Source organism: Fukomys damarensis, unplaced genomic scaffold, assembly GCF_012274545.1.
Source record: "Fukomys damarensis isolate Sample0158 unplaced genomic scaffold, DMR_v1.0_HiC HiC_scaffold_16, whole genome shotgun sequence".
Taxonomy (NCBI): Eukaryota; Metazoa; Chordata; class Mammalia; order Rodentia; family Bathyergidae; genus Fukomys; species Fukomys damarensis.
Window position 1 is genome coordinate 84,196,950 of NW_022900928.1, and position 26,054 is coordinate 84,223,003.

General features: G+C 51.8%; 1 protein-coding gene across 1 annotated transcript in view; it reads left to right on the top strand.

The window, feature by feature from the left end:
• The window catches only part of Ptprn2 (protein tyrosine phosphatase receptor type N2), a 523,272-nt gene that overhangs the window by 472,693 nt on the left and 24,525 nt on the right, over positions 1-26,054 (top strand). The window contains exons 15-17 of the mRNA XM_033763957.1: positions 1,974-2,121; positions 9,593-9,666; positions 15,945-16,022. Coding sequence (XP_033619848.1) covers positions 1,974-2,121; positions 9,593-9,666; positions 15,945-16,022 — 300 coding nt within the window. The remainder of the gene's footprint in view (positions 1-1,973; positions 2,122-9,592; positions 9,667-15,944; positions 16,023-26,054) is intronic.

The window sequence follows — 26,054 nt, forward strand, 5'->3', positions numbered from 1 at the left end:
TGAATCGAAGCATATGGAAAAGGACTGACAGCCTGCTGGAGTGAGTGCTAAGAGACTGACAATCTTGCCTATTTAATATAATCAAGTCCACCTGAAACTAACGTCTCAGGGGAAAACAATATCATACCACGTCTTCCCTTCCATAGCCAAGCTTGCTAACCCGAAGCTCACTTTAGATTTCTTACCATGATTTTAGAAATATGCATGGATGCTCAGTGATTGCACTTGCCATAGGGAAGATAAATGCAGGGGGTTAAGCAGTGCAGTGCACAGGTACTCGGATGCCACCAGGCCCCCTGCAGGTGACACCTGGGATGGTCCAGGCCTGCTGGTCTCCATAGTTTGCTGGGAGAAGCTCAGGTGTCCGTGTGGTTTTTGTAAGAGCTATTTCCAAAGCACAGCTGGACAGGATCTTTCACCAGGAACCAAGAAAAGTGGCTACACACCTGCCTGGACTATGCAGCCTCAGGGCTCAGGCTGGAGGAGCCAGCTGTGGTCATCCCACAATTTAGATAGTGCATCTGGCCACAGAACTTTCTGCTCTAAGAAACTGTGGGACAAGAATGTGTGTTTGATATTCTATAATGGTCATCTCAGAAGAGAACAGCAAGTGATCTCCATTCTCTAGATGGGACCATTTGGATTTTGCCTGATTTCACCCCATGGGCCATCTCCATGGGTGGCTGCTCCACACTGGGAGGCCCGAGGCTCACATATAGGGACACTGGATGGAGAGTGGGTCATGCAGGCTGCAGGGTGATGGGGACACCCAAGCCTCCAGCATGTCCCCTGCTGCATGCCTTACAGCAGCTCCCTGGCTGCTCCCAGACAGGGACTCCACGTGCCATCTGCATGCCCCGGATTCCTGGGCCACACTTGCCAAGAGCTGGCACTGTCAGAGCAGCAGGGAGGGGACACAGGCTGAGGGGCTGTGTGGGATGTGAGGAGGACCCTTCCCTTCCTGTCCCACTCATTTTCAGGGAAACAATCTCTGTGTGAGCACAAGCAGGACAAGGGACAGGAGAAGGATAAGCTGAACTTAATAGTTGGTGACTCTCTCTGTCTCTGGGGTAAACCAATTCCCAAACACCTTTCTCATACCTGTGTTTTCACATGGATAGTATGTGTGTATAAGCATGCACCTATCTCATGCTGGTGCCCACCATGGCACATGCAAGATGTGTGTCAGCCCCTCCCTGGGAGATGACAGCTTCTCACAAAATGGGTGTCCTGGGCAACCTGGTGGCATGTCCACATGGCCCACCTGGAACTCAGGAGAGACGGATGGCTGCTTTGGGGCTATGCCTCCCACAGCAACCCACCCTCCCCAGCCCACAAGGCTGAGTCCCTGCCCCAGGCTCCAATGCCACTCTGACTGTGAGGTCCAGCGCTGTGCTTTCTGTTTGTCAAGTAGATGATTTTGAGGAATTCTTATGAGGTGGCATCTGTTGTTAGCTGGTAGTCAGGAAGAGAAGGATAAATCGAATGACCGGAGCCCAGGATGTCCATTGGTAAACTCAGTTCCTTAGGAGTTCTCATCTAGTGGAGCATTAAGCCCTGTGTTATAGCCCACCCAGGGCTGTTCTTTGCTGTGAACTGTCTCCACATCTGCTCCTGCTCACATGGGTGGCAATGTCCTCAGGATGTTCCCAAGCACCAGTGTCATCACCCTTGCAGCCCCAACCCAAAGCCCCTCCCCTGTGCACTGTGTCCTCTGTCCCCTGGCACAGCACCCTGGCCTGACCATGTTCCTATGCCAGGGTCCAGCCCACCTGCTCCAGCCCAGAGTCCCTCGCCCTCACATATTTTCCATGCCAGCTCTGTCTGGCCCATCTGCATATTCGAAGCTGGGTATGCTAGGTTTCACACTGCTCCAGAAACCACCACAGGATTCAGGAACACTCAGTACCAAGGACTCAGAGAGCACTGTGTTCTGTGCCCTGCACACTTTCCTGACTTCCTCTCCTTTTCAGGCCTACATGGAGGACCACCTGCAGAACAAGAATCGGCTGGAGAAAGAGTGGGAGGCGCTGTGTGCCTACCAGGCAGAGCCCAGCAGCTCACTTGCCGCCCAGAGGGAGGAGAACCTGGCCAAGAACCGCTGCCCAGCCGTGCTGACCTGTACGTACCAGCAAGTGTCTACAGGGGTGGGCACCCAGCCTCTACCTGCCGAGCCCCTTCTATACTGGCCTAGGTTCAAGCCCTAGGGCTGGAGTTGGGAGTAGACAGGCCCATAGATGCACATGCATGAGACTGCTCATGTCTGATGGAAAATGGATCACCAGCTTTGGGTCAGGACTGAATCCAGACTGCTCCTCTGTGACAAACCTTCCAGGAACAGCCAGCCCATGGCAGGGTCAGGCACTGGTGTGTCCTTGCGCTGTGTAACTGGCCCGCATGGCCCTGGAGCTCCATCTTCACAGTGTCAGCAGCAAGTTCAGAGGTGAGGATTCCAGTGAGAGCTGAGCACTGTCCTCAGGAACAAGTCCTCTGGGCAAGGCAAGGAGGACCAGGTCCTTGGGCATCCCCTGTACTGAGCCCTAGGTCTGCCCCTTCCAAGACTAAGAGAGTGACCTGTCCAGAAGTGCCAGGATGAGCCCAGCTACCCTCAGAGTCCTGGCTGCCTGGCTGGCACTGCAGAGCTAGAGTAAACATGGTTTCATGGGGTGATGAGGCCCACGTCTGGCTGGAGCACCTGGGTGGGGTGTGTTTGAGTGAGTGGTGTATTTGGCCCTCACATGTGACCTGCTCTGCTGCCTGGCCCTCGCCAGTCCTCACTTCTCTCCCAGCTCCAACAGGAGCCCTGACCCTCTCTCATCCTCTCTCTCTGTCCACCCTGTCCTCCCAGCAGGTGGAGCTGGCCCTGCAGTGAGGCTGGAGTGGGCCATGGGCTGCCTTCCTTGGGCTCCGAGGGAGCCTGACAAATGTTCTTGGTGGTGGCATCTTGGTGTCTTCAGGAGGAAGTGGGCTCTGTTGTGCACTCTGCATTTGCTCCTATGACCATGTCTGGTGGTGACATTCTTGGGTTCCCACCTTTTCCCAAGAAAGGTCTTCACTGTGCACCCTCTGGCCTCCCATTCCTCCCTGGTGCTGCCTCCTCCCACTGGCTGAATGCAACAGGTTGCTGTCACCTGCCCCCAAGAGTGAAGCCACATCCCGCCACTGCTCTGTGCAGCATGGTGTGGCCTCTGAGTTTGTTCTCCCACTCACCCTAAGGAGCCCCTCTCCACCCTCCCCACTTTGGTGCCTTGGCCCACGTGATGCTGTCTGAGTGTGACTCCTGGGGCTGAGGCTGTAGGACACTCACAGCAGGATTACTGGCCACACTGGGCCCCTCCCAGCTCAGAGATTCACTCTCCAGAACACTCTTGAGAGGAGAAGGCTGCTGATGCTCATGAGGTGCTCGCTCAGCACTGGGTCTTTCTCATTATGTTATCTCAGAAGTTTGAGGCCCTTAATGTGCTCATGCATGGCCAGAGTTTTGAATGGTTTAAAAAGAACAGTTTGTTGTCTGCCTCTCAAATTAAGAACAGAACTCTGGTACTATTTTGGTGCACTGTTTTAAACAGAAAAAAAAAAAACCCTTTGTTTCTTTATTAGAATACCACAGAGAGAGCAGCAGACACAGACCGTGACAGAAGTATTTTGAGAGGGAATGGAGGGTTGCAGACTAGGGACACAGGATAGACAGGGAGGTCCTGTTCTCATATCCTGAAAGCATTATGGTCAGACAGGGCAGTGCCAGCCCAGCTCATAGTCCCAGAGCCAGGTTAACTGGACCACGCAGTCTCCGCTCTCAGTCCTAGGATTCTACCCGGAGAGGATGGACCCTCATCCAGTGCTCCAGCAAGAGAGTGGAGTTTGCATTCAATGGTGCCCTTGGCCATGTTGGCCATGTTGGTGGCTTTCCCCTGAAACCCAGGTCTTTTCCATGAGGAACATTGCTGGGCCAAGAACCCCAGCCACCATGCACCCTCCCACAATCTCTGAGTATGACAGGGACCTGGACCTTGAGTTGTCTCTGGGGGTGAAACCCTGTTCAGAACCATGGAGATCCTGGCCCTTGACTCACCATGGTCTCCACACTGTGCTGCCAGCTTTTGTTTGGTACACGTTTCTCCTGTCTCCATGTCATGACAGAACAGAGCCCAGGAAATGCGTGGGCTCCATGTCCAGCCTCCCTACCCTGACCAAGATCTGCGATCCAGCCTCCCAGGATTGGAGCATGGACCCAGTGCCAGCTAGGTCCCCACAGTGTCTTGATGCCTGTGCAGTCCTTGGTGCATCTCCCTTGTGCAAGCAAAGGAGCCAGAGCTGGAGGTCCTTCATGCCCCCTGCTGAAGTCCCCACAGGTGCCCAGCCTTCACCCTGCGATGACTGCCGACCAGCAAGCCCGGTGCATCCCCTATCTGCTCCCTAGGGGTCCCCCTTCTGGGGTTTGGCATGGCCCCCTGCCAGGTTGGACATGCCACTACTTCCACATGTCATCACGCTGCGACTGAGTGACAGGTGTGTGGGCTTTGTTTATTCTTGGCAAAGTAGGTTTCAGGCAGCAGACATCAAAGTACTCTAGTCAACATCTCCTGAACATAAGGACCTTCTACACACCTGTGGCCATCATGACAGCAACTCCCTGCATCACCCCATATCTAGTTGTATCCCCTTGCTTGAGCTGTCTGCCCTAACAGCACAAGGGTGGCTCCAGCACCAGAGCTCATTCGCTCTGTGTCTTACCTGATGTCCCAATCAAGGAGCGACTGGGCTGATTCTGCCTGCAGGCTTTCTTCTGGGCTCAGATAATGTCTTCTCCTGTTTGTGTCCAGACTGCCCTTGCTAAAGACACCACCTCCATGACTTTGTCTAACTTCATGACTATGTATGGACCCTGTTTCTGGGCACACATGTCTTTTTGGAGGGACTCGGCTCAGCTCCTTGGAGTGGCCTGCTTGGCCTGGCATATAGCCTCTCCTGGGAGTTCCCCTTCCACACAGAGACAGGCAGTGGGGCTTGTGTGGTCAGAATCAGACCCTGTACTCTGTTTGCACACAGGGTCCTATTTGGGAATTGCTTTCTCAGAGACCTGTTGGGGATAATGGTGACACACCTTAGAAACAAGAGCACAACTCGAGACCACCACCTTTAGCTCACTGTCACAGCTCCAGAGCTCTGCTGGTGGGCTCTCAGGGAAGCCAAACACAGGGAATGGTTGCTTGGCAGCTCCCCAGTAGCCTCTGGAGAGGAACAGTCTCATATTGAGACTGTTGCAGGATGCAGGGGGCTTTTCTGGTGTGACACCCTAGCCATCCCTGTTTGCCCAGATGCAAGGTCATGTCACCATCCATGGAGGCCATGAACAGAGCTCTGTGGCTTTCTGTGCACATTGGCCTTCATGATCACCCAAGCCTAGGTCACAAGCATCGCAGCAGGGAGCAGACAGAGTGGGGAGGAGCCTTTATCCACAGAGGATGCACCCCACAGATGGGGTCTAACAGTCACCCTGCCACTTGTCGTCATGTCTTCAGATCTGCAGAGAGGCTCGTCTAGCATCCTAGAGCTAAATAGATGTGACATGATGATGTGTCACTTTGCCTCTACCATAACAAGTCAGAACACAGTCTTCCATGTGCAATAGCTGGAGAAGCAAGGCCCGCACCCATGGCTGGTGTAGGACAGCAGTGGGTGACCTCTGGCAGAGACCTCATCGTAAGTCATACTACCAGTGGATCCATGAAACCACAGAGGAGCCGTGGTCACTGATGCCATCCCAAGCCAAGAATCCCCTGAAGCTGCACAGCGGCAAACTGCTACCTACTCTCACCAGATGTGTCCACATTGCCATCAGCCACACCACTGAGGCAAGAACATGGTGCCCATGGCATAAATGATTCCATCTAAATCTCAACAGAAAATGCAGACAGCTGGGGCCCCTGTGATCATCAATTCTGATGCCAACTTGATTAGAGTGAGAGACACTCGGCAGATGAGTAGAGCGGGGTCCTGGACATGTCTGCGTGGTCACGGGGTGTCTACCTGGTCCTGAGCCCCCTCCTTCTAGTGCTTTTCCCCTGCTGTGCTGTGCAGCCACCATGAACTGAGCAGCACTGTTCCACCATGCCCTTCCACGATGAGGCTCTGGCCTTGGAGCAGCCAACCATGAACCAAATCTCCTGAAACCACATTTATGCTCTCCTCCTTTATGTTTTGGGTGCCAATGTTTGTCCAGGGACAGAAGAGCTGACTGACATGGCCCCACCTAAATAGGGTTGCTCTGTTGTCCAGCACCATGGAGCCCACACCTGTGGACCACCTACTCCATCTGATGTTCTGACCAAAGCATCTAGGGATGACAAAAGCCAGGCTGATGGCTACCTACATGGGCTCCCTCAGTTGAAAGGAAGAACAGAGCCAGGAGACATCTTCAAAGAGCTACACTGCAGGGGGACATTCAAGTCATGAGCAGCCTCCAGGTGCCTCCCTCCCTCCAGGACACAGCAGGCTCCAGTCTTGAGTCTGCTGACCTGGGCTACTAAGGGCTCTGTGGGACTCCAGCACAGCCACCATCCACAGGAGATGTTGGGAACTTGCTTCTCCTGTGGTTGCTTAAATTCATCTTATATTTACTGCAGAGACCATGTGCCCTGGGTACACTATGCCCGTGTGGAGGCCTGTGCTCTGGCAGGTGTCCTCTGTGACCTGGAGCTCCCTCCCAAGCTCCTCACTGCCCATCCCAGCAGCCCGTGAGCTGGGTGCCATGACTATGTTTAGGAAGAAGAATCTGATGTGTGACACATGAATCGTCTACCTCAGCATCACCTGGAGAGTTCATGGTAGGGCTGGGACACAAGGCCACATCTGCTGCTGCCAAGGACCCTGCCGGAGAGCCAAATCGTGCCTACTTGACCCATGACACAGGATTCCGGGTGTTCAGAGATGATGTATGTGAAAATACAGAGCATCAGAGAAGCCTGAGGTGTCCACTGACACCAACAGATACTTCAGGAGCTTGGGAGGGAGGCCCAAGGTGCTCATTCCTCAAGCATCCTCTCCACACTCACCTCCCCCTCCCCTCCCTGGGAAGACAGAGACCTGTGGGTCTTGTTGGAGGAAAAAGAAGTAGCTAGGCAGACTTCCTGTGCCCTGGCTCTGGAATCCAGGGTTTTTGAGAAGCCCTCCCTGAAATGTACTGTGGCCCCAGTGCTAGGAAGGTACATGGTCCAGGAGCAGGGGGCTCAATCAGTGAGGAGTGCAGGGAGTGGCCACCCAGCTTGCTTCCCCAGCTTGCACTGAGCTTGGGGCAGCACCCAGCTTCCACCAGACCACCACCCTCCCCAGCATCCTAGCAGACATAGGCAACCTTACCAACCCTGGCAGTGCCAGAGCCTGTCCTCAGGAAACCCAGAGCTTGGTGAGAGCATCTCTTTAAAAAGACGAACCACCAAGTAGTCTGGAGATGTGCCCAGCAGCAAAGTATCCACCCAACAAACCTCGTTCCTATGCACATAGTGCCATCCGCCATGCTCGGTCCTTCCAGTGGGCCTCAAGATGGCCCAATGCCAAAAGCATTGTCTCATTTAATTTTAAGAGGAAGGTGTTGATGCAGAACCACCCTTACCTTCTGAGGGGGTGGAGGGCCTCTGAAGTTCTCATAGCCCTTGTGCCCAACTTGAAACCAAGCACTGCAGTAGCTCAGTGGTGTGGCTGTCACCACCTTAGGGCATGGAGGGCTCCCAGCAGACCATCCCTCCAGTCCACAGTGCAGGTAGGGTCTTAGGAGGCCACATCCATGTCTCACAGGGACTTCCCAGCTTAGGGGCACCTCTCAACTTTACAATGAGAAAACACAGCCATCCATGGCACACAGGGGCCGGAGAGTGAGGCAGCACTGTCCCCTGTGAGAGGCTGGCTCTGCCTCGGCCTCCCCACCTTGCCCTTCTAGGGTGCATGTGCTGTGTCCCACTCACAACACGGGAAATTGCAAGCTGTGATTTTTCCTTCCCTGTCCCCATGTACTCCCAACCTGCTCTTTGTAACAGTTTCTCCGACAGCTAGGAGCAATCGCCAGTTGCCATAGCACACATGCCTAAAACTGCCCAGGTCAGAAATACTTCAGCACTCAGAACCCAGCTAGAGTCCAGCTCTTCATTCCAGATTTCAGTATGGCTGTGCCCTGAGACAGTGGGCCACCTCTGCATGCAGTGGGCATCTTGTTTGCAAGATTGTGCAGTACCATCCTGTGAATCGGAGCTTCTAGACTCTGATTTGGGGGGCAGCGTTTGTAGCATGTTGGAAAGTTAGAGTTGACCAATTTTTTTCTTGTGAATTTTATTTCAATTTCCTGTCACTGCCACTTTGCACCCTCTTAGGAATAAATGTGTGCAGGAAGAAGCCATTGCATCCCTGGGACTTTGGGATTGTTATTCACACCTTTGCTGAAAGCCAGTGGGCTGGGGTGTGACTGAGCACTTGTTCAGCACCCTGGAGGCCTTGGATCCAAGCCCAAGTACCAGGGCAATAAAAGCTGCTAGGATGACTTAGAAACTCTTCACTCTACAACCACACGCACACATACACACAAACATACACACACATGCACATACACAAGGGATCAACTGTGTCCATAGGAAGAGCTCCCAGGAGAGCCTCTGGCACCATCCCATCACCCACAGATGAACTTTCCAAGTTTCACCTGTTACAAGACCCACTATTTCCCAAGCCCCAGAATCTGTTGTTTAAAAAAAAAAAACTGAGTAAAATCTCCAAGAGAAATGAAGGTTCAAGTCAAGCACAGTCTCCAGGCCTTCACTACCAAGGCACTCTGGTGACCAGGCCCTTTTTACCATGGGAAGTAGCTGGATATGTGGGAATTGGGAGCTGGGTGAGTCAGAGGAAAGCTCCCACACTGGCTTCCAGAGGCCCCAGACAGACGTTGTCATCTCCACCGGAGAGAAGACCAGGGTTGGGTCCCACATAGCACTGGGGGCAGCCCCACACCCTCTCACCACACTCCTCCCGCCTTCCTGCTGAGGGTGCCCTGCAGAGTCCTAGGTGGCAAGGAGAAAGGCACAGGGAGAGGAACACAGTGAGCAGAGGGCTCGCTCTATGCCAAGGCCAGGTGGCTCACAAACTGTCCACGCTGCTCTTCATAAACCTCTAGCGCTGTGGCGAGTCTGGTGTCTTCCTATTCAGGCCATCTTCATGCTCATGAGCTTCCTCTTGATTCTCTTCCCTTTTTGGCTGCAGGTTCTTTAGGTCTTATGTCCAGTAACCTTAGGGATGTAACCATTCATCAACTACAAAATCTTGTATTTCAGATGATAGCCAATTGGCTAATGTTCTCACTTATGTCTATTTATTGTATGTTGACAAGTGTATCTGTGATGTGAAGGCAAAAAGCATATAAAATACCGCAGAGGAAACACCGTTGGTGTGTGAGCTTTATATGAAAGAGACATTGGAACCCCCCGTCCCTAGGCAGGCTCTGGGCCATGCCCCACAGGCTCTGGCTGTGCCTCTTGTGCTGAAGGGAGGGAGATCCCATTAGAAGGGACACAGGGACCAGGGTGACCCTGACCTGCTCTCATGTTGCTTACAGATGACCATTCCCGGATCCTGCTGAAGGCCGAGAATAGCCACGGCAACTCAGACTACATCAACGCCAGCCCCATCGTGAGTACCACCAAGGCCTAGCCAGCTCTCCTCAGGGAGCAGGAGTCACTAGAAGGTCTCCCTGCAGGGCATGGCAGCAATGTCCCAGGCCTCCTGCCCCTCTCTCACTCAGGCAGGCCGCTTGGACAGAGTGGACCTGGAGGTCCAGGTTTGAACAAAATGGTGAGGAGGCTGTGCCCAGAGGATATTCCTGCTGGGGGCAGCCCCTTTCCTGGAGCTGCTTATTGTCCCTGTGTTCCAGGGAGACAGTAATCTAGGCCCAAACCCACCCCTGTGTCAGTGATCTCAAGACCAGCTCAGAGCTTCAAAGTCTTCTGCCTCAGGTTCTGTGGTGATCAGTATCACTTTAATAAAACACGAGCCAGCATCTGTGGCTGTGGCTTCGAGGACTGCACATGAAGGTGAAGGAGCCCTGCATCTGGGGACAGTGGCATGGTGGCTTCCCCCATTCAAGCACCCTTGACTTCCATGGGCCTCCTCACTGGTCCTCAAGGAAACCTGTGACTGTGGGAACCACTTATGTGTTCACCCATACCAAGCCCAGAGGCAGCAGGCAGCTGCAAAGGGGAAGTCAGATGAGCAGAGTGGGTGGGAGGAGCAGTAGAGAAGCCAGGGCATGGGGTCTCCTCAGCAGAGGGGCCAGGATGTGGGGATCTTCTTGGTAAGGACTGGGCTGTTCTCCCAGGTGAGTTAGAGCAAGGGCAGGAAGGAAGAGAAGTAAATGAGGTGTCCAGAGCCAAGATCCTGGAGATCCTATCTGACCGTGGGTGAAACCAAGCAGGAGAGACACAATTCAGTGTGGATTTGTGACCTGAGCTACAGCGTTTCCGATTCTACACTGCTCCTCCGTCTCAGCCTGCAGTGTGTCATCAGGGAGGTCAAGAGCACTCAGGTCATCTCTGGGGTCCAGCATGTCACAGGGTCCCTGGCCTTCCTGCCCTCTTGGGTTGCTGCTGGTGGTGAGAACGGGACCATAAATAGAACATGAGGGCTTTGGATGGCACGCATCCTTCACTGCTGATCATGTCAGCACCATTGTATTTTCACTGAGACCCCAGCGTCACCTTCCCTGAAGAGTCACAGCCCACAAGGAGAGCACACACACTTTGAAAAATGAACTCAGAATGGGGAGCTGGTCCAGAGCACTCTCTCTCCACCCACCTGCTCCCGACCTGGTGATGGGTCATGAGGATGACTTCCTCACCTCGCAGAAGTGGCACAAGATGGGTCCATCTGCCCCAGATGCTCTCACCTGCTGCTGATCCTTCTCCACAAGACCAATTCAGAATCTCAGCCAGCACCTCATGCACTTACCCAGCTCGTGATTCTCAAACAACACTGTTCCTTGGGAACAAGGCTTGTAAGTCCCTGGACTTGTCCCTGACCTGCAGGGGACAGTGCCGGATACTCGCACTGTCTGCAAAGGGCTGGGTTGTACCCCAGTGGTAGAACACATGCCTAGCATGAGCAAAGCCCCCAGATTTAACTCCCAGCACCAAAGAAATAACAACAAAACTGAAGGAAAAGAAAAGCCACTTTCTTCCTACAGCAGTCATTCCTTTTCCTGGAACACACCAGATATGAAGGCCAGAGAAGCAATGCTGTCACTTTCAAGTCCCAGCATCAAGAGTCTGCCGTGGCTGAGCCTAGCTCCCCCATCATGGGGAGTCCTGGTCTGTAGCAGCTGAGGTATCCCAGCTAGCCGGGCTTGTTGGCACACACTGGGTGCAGTGGTTGTGCTGTACACACACACACACACACACACAGAGGCACATACACACACTTCTCAGGTGTGAGTCCAGAGCAGCCTCCCTGTCCGGGACCTGGGGCAGAAGCCAATGTAGGAGAGAAGAGTAATTTTACAGTGCCTTTTTCTTTCTCCTTTACTTCATACCACAGTACTTTTTTTTTTTTTTTTTCTAATTTGCTTTAGGAATACATACACACACTTCTCAGGTGTGAGTCCAGAGCAGCCTCCCTGTCCGGGACCTGGGGCAGAAGCCAATGTAGGAGAGAAGAGTAATTTTACAGTGCCTTTTTCTTTCTCCTTTACTTCATACCACAGTACTATTTTTTTTTTTTGTCAAATTTGAGCTATAGGAATGAACTAGAAACCCACAGTGCCTCTTCCCTCTGAAATAAATGGAGGCTGAATGATAATGACCTTCCAGCAGCCATGGAATGGAAAGCTTGCAATTACAGCACAAGACCCTGGCTGTGCAGAATGAAACTATGATAATTACATCTGTCATATTTGTACTTAGTCCTCATTAAATTTCAGGGAAGCCACCCAGTAGTAAATAATGTGCAATCTTTGCTTTTAAATTAGAGGTCATGAAAGCAGATGGGAATTCTGCTCCGCTGCTGGGGTGTCTGAGAGAGAAACCCATCAGCTTCTCTCAGGACTCAGCTCAGGAGGATGCTGGGCTAAGGCACCAATAGCACAAGAGCTTATGATCAGACCCAGACCCAAGGGTCCTCAGACTCCCGAAAACAAGCCCACCATGTTTACTGAAGGCTAGAGATTGCTCACTATTTCCATTCAAATGCACATCCCTGAGCTAAGCAGGACAGAGGGCTCCTTCCTCAGCAAAGGACAACAGCGAGGTGGGTGAGGCTCTTGAGAGACTAGAAGATACAAGGGCTTACTCTTGGTTCTCAGGAACTATTTGCAGCCAAGCATCTGCATGCATAATGATGGTTTACTCTCAGCACTGTACTCACAAAAATCTCAACTCAAGGAAAAATAGGAAACAATTCATACTTACAGGTTGGTCTCTTCCTGATGGCTTCTGGAGCTGAAGCCCCAGTAGATACCACTCTTGGCACCTGGACCTGTTAACCCAACCTATTAGCCCAGCCCAGGTCTATTTTGAAGAAAGCGTTGGTGCCAGGTATGGAAACAAACACCCCTCTGGGGCACTTCCAGTGGGCACGATCCCCATGAGCCTGGGGCTGTGGGACAGGTTCCGTGATCTGGGGAGGTTGAATGCTCTGTTTCTAGAATCATTCCATTTGGTTTGGAATATTGGGGGACTGCCACTAGGGTTTTTCACACAGATTAAACCAGTCGGTCAGCTCATGTATCGACTGTCACCCCACAGCTGATGGCAGATCCCAGACCCTCCATTCAGAACACAGCAATGCTTCACTGGTTCCCTTTCTGAGGTCACTCCACAGAGGGACAATGGAGTCAACACAAGAGAATGGTTTTCCTTTTTCTGAAAAAAAAAAAAAATGTTCAAGCAAAATTATACTGTTGGTTGTAGCTGAGTCCTGGTGTCCTCTGACCATCAGTCACTGTGAAGTCACTTGAAATCAGTCACTTTGGACCATCCATGACCTTGCAGAAGCCCCTGCTGGGGACGACTGCTTAATACTGAGGTGGGCTCTTGAGTGGGTCCTTTGCTCTGCAGCAACTCACAGGGAGAAGCAGGCTGGGCACACAGCCTCAGCCCCCTGGAACATGGAGTCCCAGGATTTCGCTGTAAGACGCACATGTATGTGTAGACCAGTCCGCACACATGTGAACACAAGCCCAGAGCTGCCAGGCACCTAGAGATGACACCCGACACCCCTTTCCCAGAACTCCATTTTACAGGCACAGAGGCCAAGACTGCACTGACTCTCCATGGTCACATAGTTTGTGTATGGGACACAACACCACCCAGATAGAAAGCTCACCAGAGAGATGGAAGCTAGAAGAGGAACAGGAAGATGAAGAGGACAGAGGACTGGGAGATGCCAGGAAGACAGTGGAGCTGCAGTAGAGGGCCTGCCAAGGCCTCCCTAGAGACAGCAGTGCCACAGACTCACCCATGTTCCCTGCACACGTGATCCTGCAGTGACAACCGAGACCTCTGTCAGTGCAGCCACACATCTCCCTGCTCTGCCCTCTCCAGCCCCACACTGTCCAGGGAGCATGACTGAGATGGGTGCCAAACCCCAGCAGAGGTGGCTGAGGAGCAGGGGGAGGGGGCATGGGGAGCCAGCTCGTGTCAGAGTCCCCTGCCAAGACCTTGCTTCCTTTGCTTATCTCTGAGGCGCTGAGCAGCGGGTGGGTTGACGTGATTTCCAAATCTCAGTGACTAAGACCTATGCCAGAAGTAGGCATGTTTACCTTCTGTTATAGTCAGGGTTTTTGCAAGGAAATACGTTTAATATAGGACACATAGTTTATAGGATTATTTTATGATATTTACCAAAAAAGTCAAATACAGAGGAGTGCAAGAGATTAACCGCACACTAGAGACCAAAAATATCCAGCCAAGGGCCCGAATCCCACAGCAGTGTCCCACACAGGTCCAGCTAAAGTCCTAGAGTCCAAGGCAATGTCCTCAAGTCCAGCCAGTGGCCTACAGCCTTTGGGAATGTTGCATGCCTGCCCGTATTGAGGATCTGCCCCTGAAAGACCCAAAGGCCAGTAATGGAAGCCGGAAAACCTACACCAGTTGGGTGAAGGATTTGTGCCAGCAGGCTGAGGGATCCATAGTGGACCATGAAGTGATGCTCATGGTGAAGATCAGATCAGAGCTCCCCTGATAAGAACAGTGGCCATTCCCAGTGACAGCTCCTCTGATGATGAGAACAGTCAAGTTTGCATCAAGAAAACCATCCATGGCAAGCTTCTCATCAGGCCACAATCTTCCCCTCAATTTCTCTTTTTCTGGCTGTTGGAAACAATCCTCAGGTGGATCCTCCATGCCCAGACCACACTGATTCAGTTCAGCTGGGTGTTACAAATTGACCATTAGTTAATCCACCACACCTTCTGAAAACCCTGTCCCGATTTTTACTCTAAATCTTGTATTTCTCATTTTGAAGGCACCTAAACCACCAGTATGAGCGCAGAATTTCTAAACATGTTGCTCAGGGCAAGGAAGCACATGCAGGTGGGGTGCACCTGCAGGGAAGAGATGGGTCCCTAAAAACAGCTGTCACCCCAGCAAGTGCACATCTAAACAAACTTCTTATTTCTGCCAAAGGTTTTTCTACTGCAACATTTTAATTGGGGCTCTGAAGGAGAGGAACATAATTTTTGTGTGTTTTAAGGTGCATTTCCAAACAAGGTCCAATTTTAATTAGGAACCCCTAAATTAGGTGCACAAAGCTTTCCAGCTGCCCAGCCACAGGCTAGTGCCATGCATGTTCTGCAGGGATAACTTACACTGTGTCCCCTGAACCTCGTCAGGGTGTGCGTCATCATGGGTGTCCGCACAGCCTCCAAGTTGATGGTGTCCAAGTATTCTAAAGGGATCCGAGATTTTACATGGGGTTAAAATGCTCTCATTTCTCACCACTGAAAAATCTTGAGCTTCAGAGCATCCCATGTCCCTCATCGCACTTGTGTCCTCATCCTCAGACATGGAAGGTGGAGGTCTGAGTAGGCCACCATCTGCCTCAGCCAGGTCCCCCAGCCTCCTGCCCTCTGGTGGGTCATGGGGCCCCTGCTGGAGGGAGTAGAGCTTCCCCATGACATGGGCATAGTGAGGTGCGTGCCCTGTCTTTTGCAGGGTAGCCAGGAGGTCCTGGGCATGACTATTCTCCGCTGTGGCTTCCATCCCACTAGCCTCTCAAAGCTTTGTCCTCGTGCTCTTTGTATTTTGTCCCTGCATTATCAGTCTTTGAATATCACGTTGTAATTGAGATCTTCCAGCTCAGAGTCCCCACTAGAGCCAGCAGCACATGTGGGGCAAATCAGCTCCTGGAAAGGCTCCAGGACCTCTGCTTATTCCCAGTGCTGGGCTACTGGGCAGGGATGGACAACGGGCGGCCCTTGAGGTGAGCCCATGACTGCCTTAGCCCCCAGGCATGGCCCAGAGATGTCCGGGTGCTCAGCTGAGCCCTGCAGTCATAGCAAGCTTTCCCTGGGCGCTGGGTGCCCACGCCCTCCACAGACCTCCCAGAGGGTACCCATTGTAATAGGCAGGCTCTAAGCCTGGAGGCAGAGGCCATCCACATGGTACCAGGGCCATGTTCCCCTGAGCCCCAGCCCCCTTGACTGCTGCTGTATAGCCAGGGCCACCAGCCTGCCACACATGTGGGGCCCTCATGGCTCCTGCTCTCCATTTCTGTTGATGCTACTGTTAGAACCTCAGTGCAGGCCTCAGAAAAGCATCCTGCCTGTGAGTCCAGGCTCAGGGCATGGTGTGTGGGCTGGGTCCCTGCGTGCAGGTGAGTGCCCACCTGCCCTGTCACCCTTGTCCTCCTCAACTGCATTCTTCTTCGGTCTCCCACCTATGCAGCTGACCCTTGTGACGGTCGTCTTGTCTCTGCAGATGGACCATGACCCAAGGAACCCTGCGTACATCACCACCCAAGGACCACTGCCTGCCACGGTGGCTGACTTCTGGCAGGTGAGTCTTCCTTAATTACTACTTTTTTCTAAAAATAAAATCTTAATAAATTGACCATAAATTAGGCCTTGAATTTCATTAAGCCAGTTCAAACTTACTTACAGGTATTCTTCAAATATTACAGGATTCCAGAACTTATATGTCCATTAATATTTTCATTGTTGATCTTTCTGTCATCAAGTTTGAGTATGATAAACCCCCTTTGAGATGCTGTAGAGACCTTTGCTTTTTATCCACTTTATAATTTCATTTTATTCAGTATAAGGAAATGAAGTTAATGCATGTTTACAATGTTATATTTTACTTGAAAATGCCCCTTACCTGTTGCTTCAGTCTTAGGAAGGCAAAGATGCTAAAGTACAGTTCCCCTCTGAGGAGTCTCATGCATCTGAAAGGCCAGGCAGACTCCTTGTGCAGCACATCCTGGCTCACCAGACCCAGGCATCAACATTGAGGGTGGATGGTAGCATCCCCTAAACTGGGGCAGAACTCTGCATTTCCCCTCGCCAGCCTCTGACAAAGCTAACAAGGAGCAGGTTCGGGAGTGACACTGTGGTCCTCAGCAGCACGTGTGCTCCTCCAGCAGCGGCTGTGACCTCTGCCACTCTACAGGCCTGCTGTGTCCCAGGGTAGACACAGGAGGAGGCAGGGCCGACCCATGTGTTGGCCCTGGTGGGTGTGGTGGGTGGAGACCCCATTGCTGATAGCCATACAAGGGTCATACTCTAGTGGGGCTGTTTAGACCCTAGAAGTGGCACCATCTTCTCATGTAGAAATTCATGACTATAAAGGTCAGTCCGTTCGATCATGTTCCCTTTCCCAACTCTGTGGTCCACCTTCTCCTGCCCCTCCTAGAAGGAGGGAATATTGCTCTCACTGCCAGAGGTCAATCAGGCAGGGCTTTCTGGGAGTCAGGAAGGACTGGGATTTCCCAGGTGAGACCCGAGAGATCCCGGGCTAACCCAGCTGCAGGGAGGAAGCTGGGACTTGCAGCATGTTGTCCTCATCACCTGCTCTTATTGTGCCTGCGTCTTCATGCCACATAAGTCTCACTGTGGAGCCCATAGTCCTGCATGAGGGCCCCTCTGCCTTGGATGCTGCGCTTCCCTCTGTGTGAGCACACTTGGATGTGGAGGACACTGCATTCCTGTCTCACACATTGCCCTTCACCTGAACCCCTCATCTAAGTGAGCCCCTCTTTCTGCCTGAGTATTGGGGGCAGCTGTGGTGGCTGGAGGTAGCTCACTCCAACCTTGCCCACAGCATGCAGTATCTTTTAGAGAATACAAAGGAAACATCTCCAAATGAAATTACTAGAACAAATTTTGGTGTGAGGCAAAGTACCAGATCAGTAAGACACCTTGGTCAGGATGCAGCAAATAGCTCCTGGAACCACAGTGTCTGGGACAGAGGAGTTGGTAGCCAGACCCTCAGCCCCACTGGGATGTCCCTGTGCCCTTAGCGGCAAAGCCCCCCGAGGAGGTCTGGCCACAGACACTGGCCTCACCCCTCCCAAACTCCTGTGACTGGATGTCATGCTCACACCTGGCCACCTCGGGGATGCTCCTTATGCAGGCATAGAAAGCATCTGCACAACTGGCCCCAAGTCCGTTATCTGCAGATGTCAGCATTGTCCAGTGTGTCCTCCTGCCCTGAGTGATGGCTTGGCCCAGACAGACACCCTTAAACACCCAGATGCAAGGCATACACTCAGCAGAGGCTGAAACCCTCCAAATCCACAGAAATGGGGGAGTATTTTGGAGAAGAACTCAACTGGAAACATGAAGCCATTGGTGGCAGACAGCAAAGTTGCCCCTCTTCTCACTACCTGAATTTGTGGTCTTTAATCAACCCTGACCACATACCTCAAGACACATTCATTATGGAAACGACCAGCACATCTTGCTCAGCCCTCCAGCTTTGGGGTGTTGACCTGAGCACCCTGCTAGAGCAGCAAGCAAGTGTGCTTTGTCAGGAGTGAGCAAATGTGCCTTAGGGCCACTATGACTGTGACAGTGACACACAGCAGTTGGCTTAGGACAACAGGGTTTGTGCTCACTGGACTCAGGAGGTCAGGAGGCAGGACCTACCTGGTTCCAGATGCTGCGATCCCATTTCCTAGACTGGCTACATCTCTCTGTTCTCTGCCCCAACTGTTGTCATGTAGCTTCTTTCCCATTGTGTCTGCTTCTGTGTCTAGATTTCCCCCTTTCAAGGACACCAGCCATTAGTCATGGAGTCCATCTTAACTGCGGTGACCTCATCTTCCCTGGTGACATCAGCAAAGACATTTTTCCTACATAGAGGCATAGCCCCAAATTGTTACTAGACATGAGTGGGGGTATCATGATCCTCCCCAGTACAGTGGCAACATTGCCGGATATAAGTGGACATGCCAGGGACCCTCTTCTAGCCGGTATAATGACCATGTCCCCAGATTCTGATGGGATATTGTAGGGACACCATCCTCACCAATGCAGTGGCCATGAAGCCAGGATCTGACTGGACGTGGACAGGGATGCCATTCCTCCTAGTACCATGTTGTAAGCAGCAGACTTTTACTGAACAGCCCGTGGGTGACACCACAGCATCATAACAAATGCTGTGGTCATTGTGGTGTCCAGAGAGCAAGCAGGGAGAGGGCTGGGAAGGAAGGAAAAGCCTGGTGTCCCAGGTCTTCAGCAGGACAGCATAGCCATGACGAGGACAGGGAGAGGTAGAATATGCCACATGTGCCTCACAGGCTTTGTGCCCTGGCCCTCCAGGCCTCTCCTTTCCCTGCAGTCCCAGGGCCATGTGCCCTCCTGCCCCACAGCTCTGAGCTTGGGCACTGAGATCTCTGCGCCAGTCCCTGGCCTGCTGGGCACAGCCAGAGCAAAGCCTACACGTTCAGTATTGGGGGGGCATCCTGTCCCCACACAGACTACTTCTTCTCTAGTGATGGAACTCTTTCCTTACCAAAACAGTGTGCACCTTAAAATTTTTACTTCCAAAAATCTGATCTATATTTTAAAATTTCAAAACTAAGTATGCAGTTATCCCTACTCAGGAGAGGATTGGCTCCAGGACCACCCCACACCCAGATCCCAGACCAGGCTGTTCTGGTCCTAATAGAAGGCAGTGAGCTGGTCACACAGCCCACATCTGTCCTCTTGTTTGTCAGAGCAGCTCTGGTCACTAACAACACTGAGTCTATACAGCGTGTGTGAACACTGCTGTGCTGCGTCATCCAGGGAATGACAGGAAGGATGTTTGTGCATGTTCTGTGCCAGTGGTTTTCTTCAAATATTTTCAATCTACCTGAGTTGGCTCCAGGGCTGCAGAGCCCATGAGTGTGGAGGCCTCACTGGTACAGAGGAGAGAAGCCTCGACTGTGTCATCCACAAGAAGGCCGAGTGCCCCATGTGGTGCCTACACCAGGCAGAGGCCTCAGAAAGAAGCAAACAAACTTAAAAATCACATGTATTTTAAAGGAAAAATACCTGGGGCAGTGGGGTCATTTTGCCACATGAGCACTTTTTTAAGAGTGTGACACCATCCTGGACTGTGCCTCTTGAAGCCCCCATCCAGACCTCGGTCCCTGTGCTGCTGGCTGCTTAGTCCTCTGGAAAGTGCTGCTCTATTCTGCACACATGGTTTCCAACCTGCTGCAACTCACAAGGGTCAGCACCCAGGCAGACCAGAGTTCCGGGGCACAGCCAGAGAGGGGAGTTGGGGCCCACAGGAGCAAGTGATCTTCAGTGAGGATTCCCATGGGTAGGGCAGACACAGATGTCCCCTGGAGAGCCTGGCCCAGTGGCCCCTGCACAGATGGTGCCATCACAGTCTGCCTTTGGTCCCAAGGAGGACTGTTTATGTAACAGGAATTGTGTGTGTGTGTGTGTGTGTGTGTGTGTGTGTGTGTGTGTGTGTGTACACATTACTGGGGACTGAGCCCAGGGCCTACATACTGACCCACATCCCAGGTCCTTTTTTATTTAGAGACAGGGTCTCACAAAGTCAATAAGTTGTCTAGACTGGGCTTGAACCTGAGAGCCTCCTGCCTCAGCTTCCCAGCATGCTAAGATTACAGGCATGTGCCACCACCTCCAGTTTAAAGAAAATTTCAGTCAGGAGGATTTGTGTGGCTTGGTGAGTGCGTGCTGCCTTGCTCAGGACTTCTAACTAACTCTTAGGTGGCCTAACAGTGGCCTTTGGTACAAGCAGCATCAGAGCCCAGCTGGTGCAGCCCAGCTTCTTAGGGAAGCCAAATGTCAGGAAGGAGAGGGAAGGGAATGGGAAGCAGGCTGTCCCTGTCCTGTGGCTCAGCACATGCTGGGACTGCGACCTTTCTCTACAAGATGTGTTTCAGTCTCAGGCTGCTCAAGTGCAGGTCAGACACAGCTGGACAGGACCAACAGTCAGAGTCATGGGGTAGGAAACAGTGTGGAAGACCCAGCTGTGGTGGGCAGGCGTGGGTGTCATAAGGGTAGAGCTGTAGCTTGGGGAGATGAAAGTATCCTGGAGATGGTGGTGGTGATGACCCAAGTCTGGTAACTGAGGTCTCAGGTGTCTGAGGGTAAGCCCTACATAGGATGAAATTATCCTGAGCTCGTTCCCAAGGTGCAGTGCAGGTAAGGATCCCCATTTGAGGTCATTTGAAGGTCATAAAGGATGCAGGTCTCTTTAGGTGCAGAGGTGCCACAGACCGAGGGTGACACACCCACCACCTGGGAGCCTCCTGTAGGAGACAGAACAGTTGCCACTGCCCCACTGACTGTGCAGGGAGCTGAGTCCAGAGGGATCCTCGGGTCTCCCCTGCTCGTGCTGTATAACCAAGGGCTGACCTTGAAGACAGTTGGGACTTGTGTCTCCCTAGGCTGGTTCTGGGGATGAACCCCACAAGGAAGCTCAATGAACCCACTCGGTGAGCAGCGCCTAGTCAGTGCCCAGCTAGCAATCACTCTGATGGCTATGATCAACATTTCACCAGTACAAAGGCCACCATCAGTGTCCACCTTTCTGTCCTAACATTGATAATCTTTGTCTAAGTGTAGTTTGTGGTGTTCAGTGTCTCTTGGTCTTAATTCCTGCTATGGTATAGAAAAGCCAGGCTGAGCACCAAGACATACAGAAAGGCCATGACTTTCCTCCCACGTACAGACCACCTAGGGGGCTGTGAGGTAGAGATGGGGAGGCCTGGCACAGGACGAGGTGACAGGGGTCCACAGCTGACAGTGCCTCCAAGAACCCCATGGGGCTTCCAGAGAGACCACCTGCCTCAGCAGACAGAGGCCCTGCACCACCAGTTCCATACATGTTCTCACCCCCCGTGCTCTGTCTAGCTGGACAGAGCTGGGACAGCAGCCTTAGCATCCCCAGCTGCCCAGACAGGCCCGTGTCCACCATCCAGCATGAGGCCAGGGTGCTGGCACATCCTCAAACCCAGTTTGCTGTTATTATTCACCCCTGTCTCCTCGGGGATATAAGTGACAGGAGAGAGACTCTAAGGCTCCTGGCATGGCATGAGAGCACACCAGGGCTCTCCAGCACAGGCTGAGTGGCTGGAAACACCATCATTGGATTAAAGGAAATGTTGATTTATGTGTGCTTTAACCACAGGCCCTAGATTTTCCAGGACATCTTACTTCAAGTATGCAGTCTTGCTGGAGTCTCTGTACATAAATTCACAAACCTTTAGAAGTGAAAGATTACTCTTGTCATATGGCTCTTTGGGATCTGGGGTTTGAAAACTCGACCTAGGGAGCTGGGTCCAAGATCATGCTGGGGACCACTGCAGTGGGAAATGACCTGGGGGACATTTGAGTTAGGCTCAGATGTAAAAAGAGACCATCCTGAGGTGCTTTTTCAAGTGATTTTTATGGCTTACAGCAGAAAACAAGCTGGCTGCTCTACTTTTATGTGAGGCGTTAGTCTCCTTGTCATCAGCCTCCTCCCGCACCCTCCTCTTCCTCCTCTTCCTCCCTCTTCCCCACCAGGTTGGATGTGTTTACCTCAGGTCCTGACTTGGAGAAGTGGGGGGCCCTCACAGCACCACTGCTCTCTAAGGAGACCCTGTGCCTGTTTAATCTGAACCATGGGCACAGAATAAGACTCCAGACTCCATGTGGCTCATGTCCTCAGAGCCAGGTGGAAACAGCTGGTGACAGGGTTGTCCAGCGTGCCTGCACAGGCTGGACAGAGGGAAGCAGCCATGGGCTGCACTACCATGGGTGCCCAGTGATGTGCAGGACACCTGCCACCACACCTCCCTGGACTCTGGTGAGCCCCTTAGGAGTCACTTTTTCATTCCCCCCAGGCAAGTGTCGCTGGTGGCAAAAGCCTAAACCCACCATTGCACCTCAGCTGCATGGGCTGGCGACATAGGCATGGGTGCCAACTGCTATCAGGTGACCCTGCCCCACTGCACGCTGGCACCCATGTTAGATTACACTGCCTTGGAGGATAGAAATGGTAACCAGACAGGATCTCGTCTTTGAGGAGGTGGGAATCTGGACCAAGAAAGATGTGAGAATCCTAGGTGAGGCTAAGGCAAGCTAGGAGGGATGCATTGCAAGAGGTCTAGGCAGAGGAAGGAGGAGTCTCCTGCTCAGAGGGCCCAAGGATGCTGTCTAGAGAACAAAGCCTGGGTCAAGTTTTCCTTTTTCAGGTCTGGTGTGGCTTCAGAAGGTTGGGCTTATTAAACTGTGTACATTTGAGGTGTGCAACATGGTATTGTGAGCACTGCCGTCGAGCTGTTGAGTGCATAATCTTCTTACAGGGAACACCAAAGCCTGCTTGGCAAACATGGGACATAGTGTAGCATCGGTCACTAGAGCCACCAGGCACAGGCCTGCAGGACGGAAGTCTGCCTGTGATGGGCCTTCATGCCCTTCTTCCTCGCCTCCACCCATACCAGCTTTCCCCTGCTCTGTGCATGAGTGTGAGGCAATGGCACCTAGCGTGATATCCTGCAGGTTAACCCGGTGATGAAGACGAGAGTCTGCCGCCTGCTCAGGGCTGAGTAGTGTTCCATCCAGTGTGGACACCATATTCTCGGTGCTGTGGTGTCTCAGGAGTGCAGATATCTGACACACTGATTTCAGTTCCTTGGCTATATATTCAGCCCTGGGGTCACCAAGTCCAGTGCTATTCTTCATTCCTTGTCCATTACAGCTCTGCCAGTTCACCTCCCCCTCCATATACAAGGCCCCTTTCTCCACATCCTCACCAACACTGCTTACCTCTTGCCTTTCTGCTAATGGTCACTGGACTGGAGGGAGGGAGGGAGGAGACCTCTCTGATCTCAGTTTGCGCGTCCCCCCCACACACTAGGTCAGCAGTGCTGAGTACATTTGCATACCCTGTTAGCATTTGTCCTCTTTGGAAAAATGCCTGTCTGATCCTTCACCTGGTTTTTAGTTGGGTTGTGATTTGTTTGCTAGTTAGTTAAACATCTGATGCTCAGAAAGGTCTTTGAATGAGAAGAACCAATACTTTTTTTTTGCCTGTTTTAATTTGGACATAGAACTCAAATGGAATTAGTTTTTCAACATCTGCAGTGATTTGCTGGATGGGCAGTGTGTCCAGGAGCGTGGTCGTGTGTCATGGCGGCTGTGAAGATGCCACCAACTGGTTGGCTTAGGACAGCTAAAATGTATCCTCCCTGTTCTGGAGCCAGAGTCCTGACTGAGGTGTTAGCAGAGCTATATGCCCTCCAGAGTCTCCAGAGGAAGATCCTGCTACTCTAGGACCCCTTGGCTTTGGCAACATTGCTCTGTCCTGTCTGTCTTCATGGGGTCACATGTTCCTCTGTGTCCTGGCCCACCCCCGTGCTCCCTCTTCCTGTAAGGATACCACTGTAGTCAGAGAGGAACCCTCCAAGTAGGACCTCAAAGACCCTGTTTCAGCTGAGGCCACATTCACAGGTGCAAGGTTTCAGCCTCAGCATGGCTGTTGGGAAGAATACAGTCGGATTAGCAACAAAGATGACACACCCTCTGAATCAATGGTCTGTGAACTCAACACAGTCAAGTCAAAACAGCCCGGTCATGTGTCTCTGGTCATGTGGATATCAGCTGAGTGAGCCCTTAACTCTAGACTTTCTGTTGCTTGGTGCCGGCCGCAGCTGTTGCCTCTTGCTCTCTGTCCATGACATCTCCAAGTACATCAGATCTGTGGTCCACAGGGACTGGCAGCTACCAGGCTGCACTGTGGTTCTTATACCAGCACCAAGCTGATGTTTCTATTCCACAACACACAGTGAAGACGGTGGTGGGATACAGTGAGCAAGGCTCCAGGTGGTCACATTTGGGGCATCCTCTGCCTTCAAGGTGGCTTCCAAATGCCAAGGTCCTGGTCTTCCTGGGTCCCCAGCCACCATAAATATGGTGCTCTGTGCTACCTAACCAGGCAGAAGTGCTAGGAGTTGCCATTTCTGGAATTGGATAATACAGCGCTTTAATTTCATAAACCACCTTTCACAATGGGCTGCACAAACAGTAAGTGGGAATTCTGGGTCATTATTTCAAGAAAGAAAGAGTTCGCTTTGTCAGGGTTCATTGCACCGTGGCACTTGTGTTCCACCTGGGTGACCAAGCCCAGGAAGAAACACTAAGCCACAGACATTGACACTTAGCAGGCTGAAGTTCCTAGTGATAATCTGTGTTCCCGCCAAAATCCACAGTTTTTCCAAAATATTCTGAAGTCCTGTTGGGCAGGCATTGCTGGCAGAGGAGGACACAGGGAGGGGCCCTGGTCACCCTCCTCGGCTAAGACACAGGACATTCAGCCAGACTGGTGAGCAGCTTGTGCCAGTGGTACCCAGTTGAGTTGCCATTTAGTAAATGCCCTGTGTTTATGAGCTGTGCCATTTAGCAAATTCCCTCCCAGCTTTTATACACAGTGACCTAAAAAGAAACACCCCCTCCAGGGTGCCTTTGGATTGTTTGCTTAAATTACGTTTTATTTGGACTTCATCTTAACCAAGCCTTCAGAGGCTGGCAGACTCTCCAGAACAAGGCGCTGTGTGTGGGAGCCAATAGGAGCCTGCCACGCTTCAAGGACCCCTCCTCAGACAGGGGCTCCGTGGTGTCACACTCGGGCACCCTGGCAGAGTGCTCGATGATTAGTTTACGATCTAGATCATAGTATTTTTATTATACTCATAAAGTCCGTGTTTCTCCACATTTTCATAATGGCTTCAGTGAGCTTCTCTACTTTCTGGAGGCACATTAAATCCTGATGTGGCCAGCACAGATTTGGCAGATCAGGTTTGAAAGCTTACAGCAAAAGGCAGGCTTTGGATTCTCCTCCTGTTGGATTGGCACTAAGCAGGGGAGTTGTACAGGTCTGGACACAGTTCATATTTATTTGTGGGCATTTTTTGTGAATCCCCCAGGAGGACATGTTGAATTCTGATATAAATGGTATAAGTGCAGTACCCTAAGGATATTAGCTATTTTTACCTCTGTGGGAATATAAATCAATAGTAAAAGAAGAAAATATCATCCACACATTTGAATTTTGGAATGTAATTTAGTGGGAGAATTCAATAACATGAGTTCTGATAAGAAAGCATTTTATATGTGAGATATGAGAATTTTTTTTAAATAACAGGATCTTAATGAGATTTTACATCCGTATTTAAAATGGAAGTTCTTTCTGACACCACATTGACATCTGAATGAGGTTGCTTATAAATATTTCTGTGAAGTTCACGTAACCCCTACAGGGGAAGCAGAGTCCTTTCGCTCTGCACATGGTATATGTGATGCCCTGTGCTGAGCATGCAGGCTCTGTGCCCAGAGTTGCAAGTTGTGTTTATAGAGAGGGTGAGTCGGGGGGTACTGCGTGTGTCCTTTCTGCATGCTGAATGTGTGTTCTCGTGTTTGTTGTGTTTTAGACCTGCTTTTATGTGGTAGCCGTGAATTATTAGATGGGTTTTTGGATTTGCTTTAAATACATTGTGATGTTTTTGCGTGAGTTCCACCACGACCCTTGGAGCCTGGTTCTGGGGGGCAGTGGTGCCACAGAGTGAACTTTCCGGCCCCC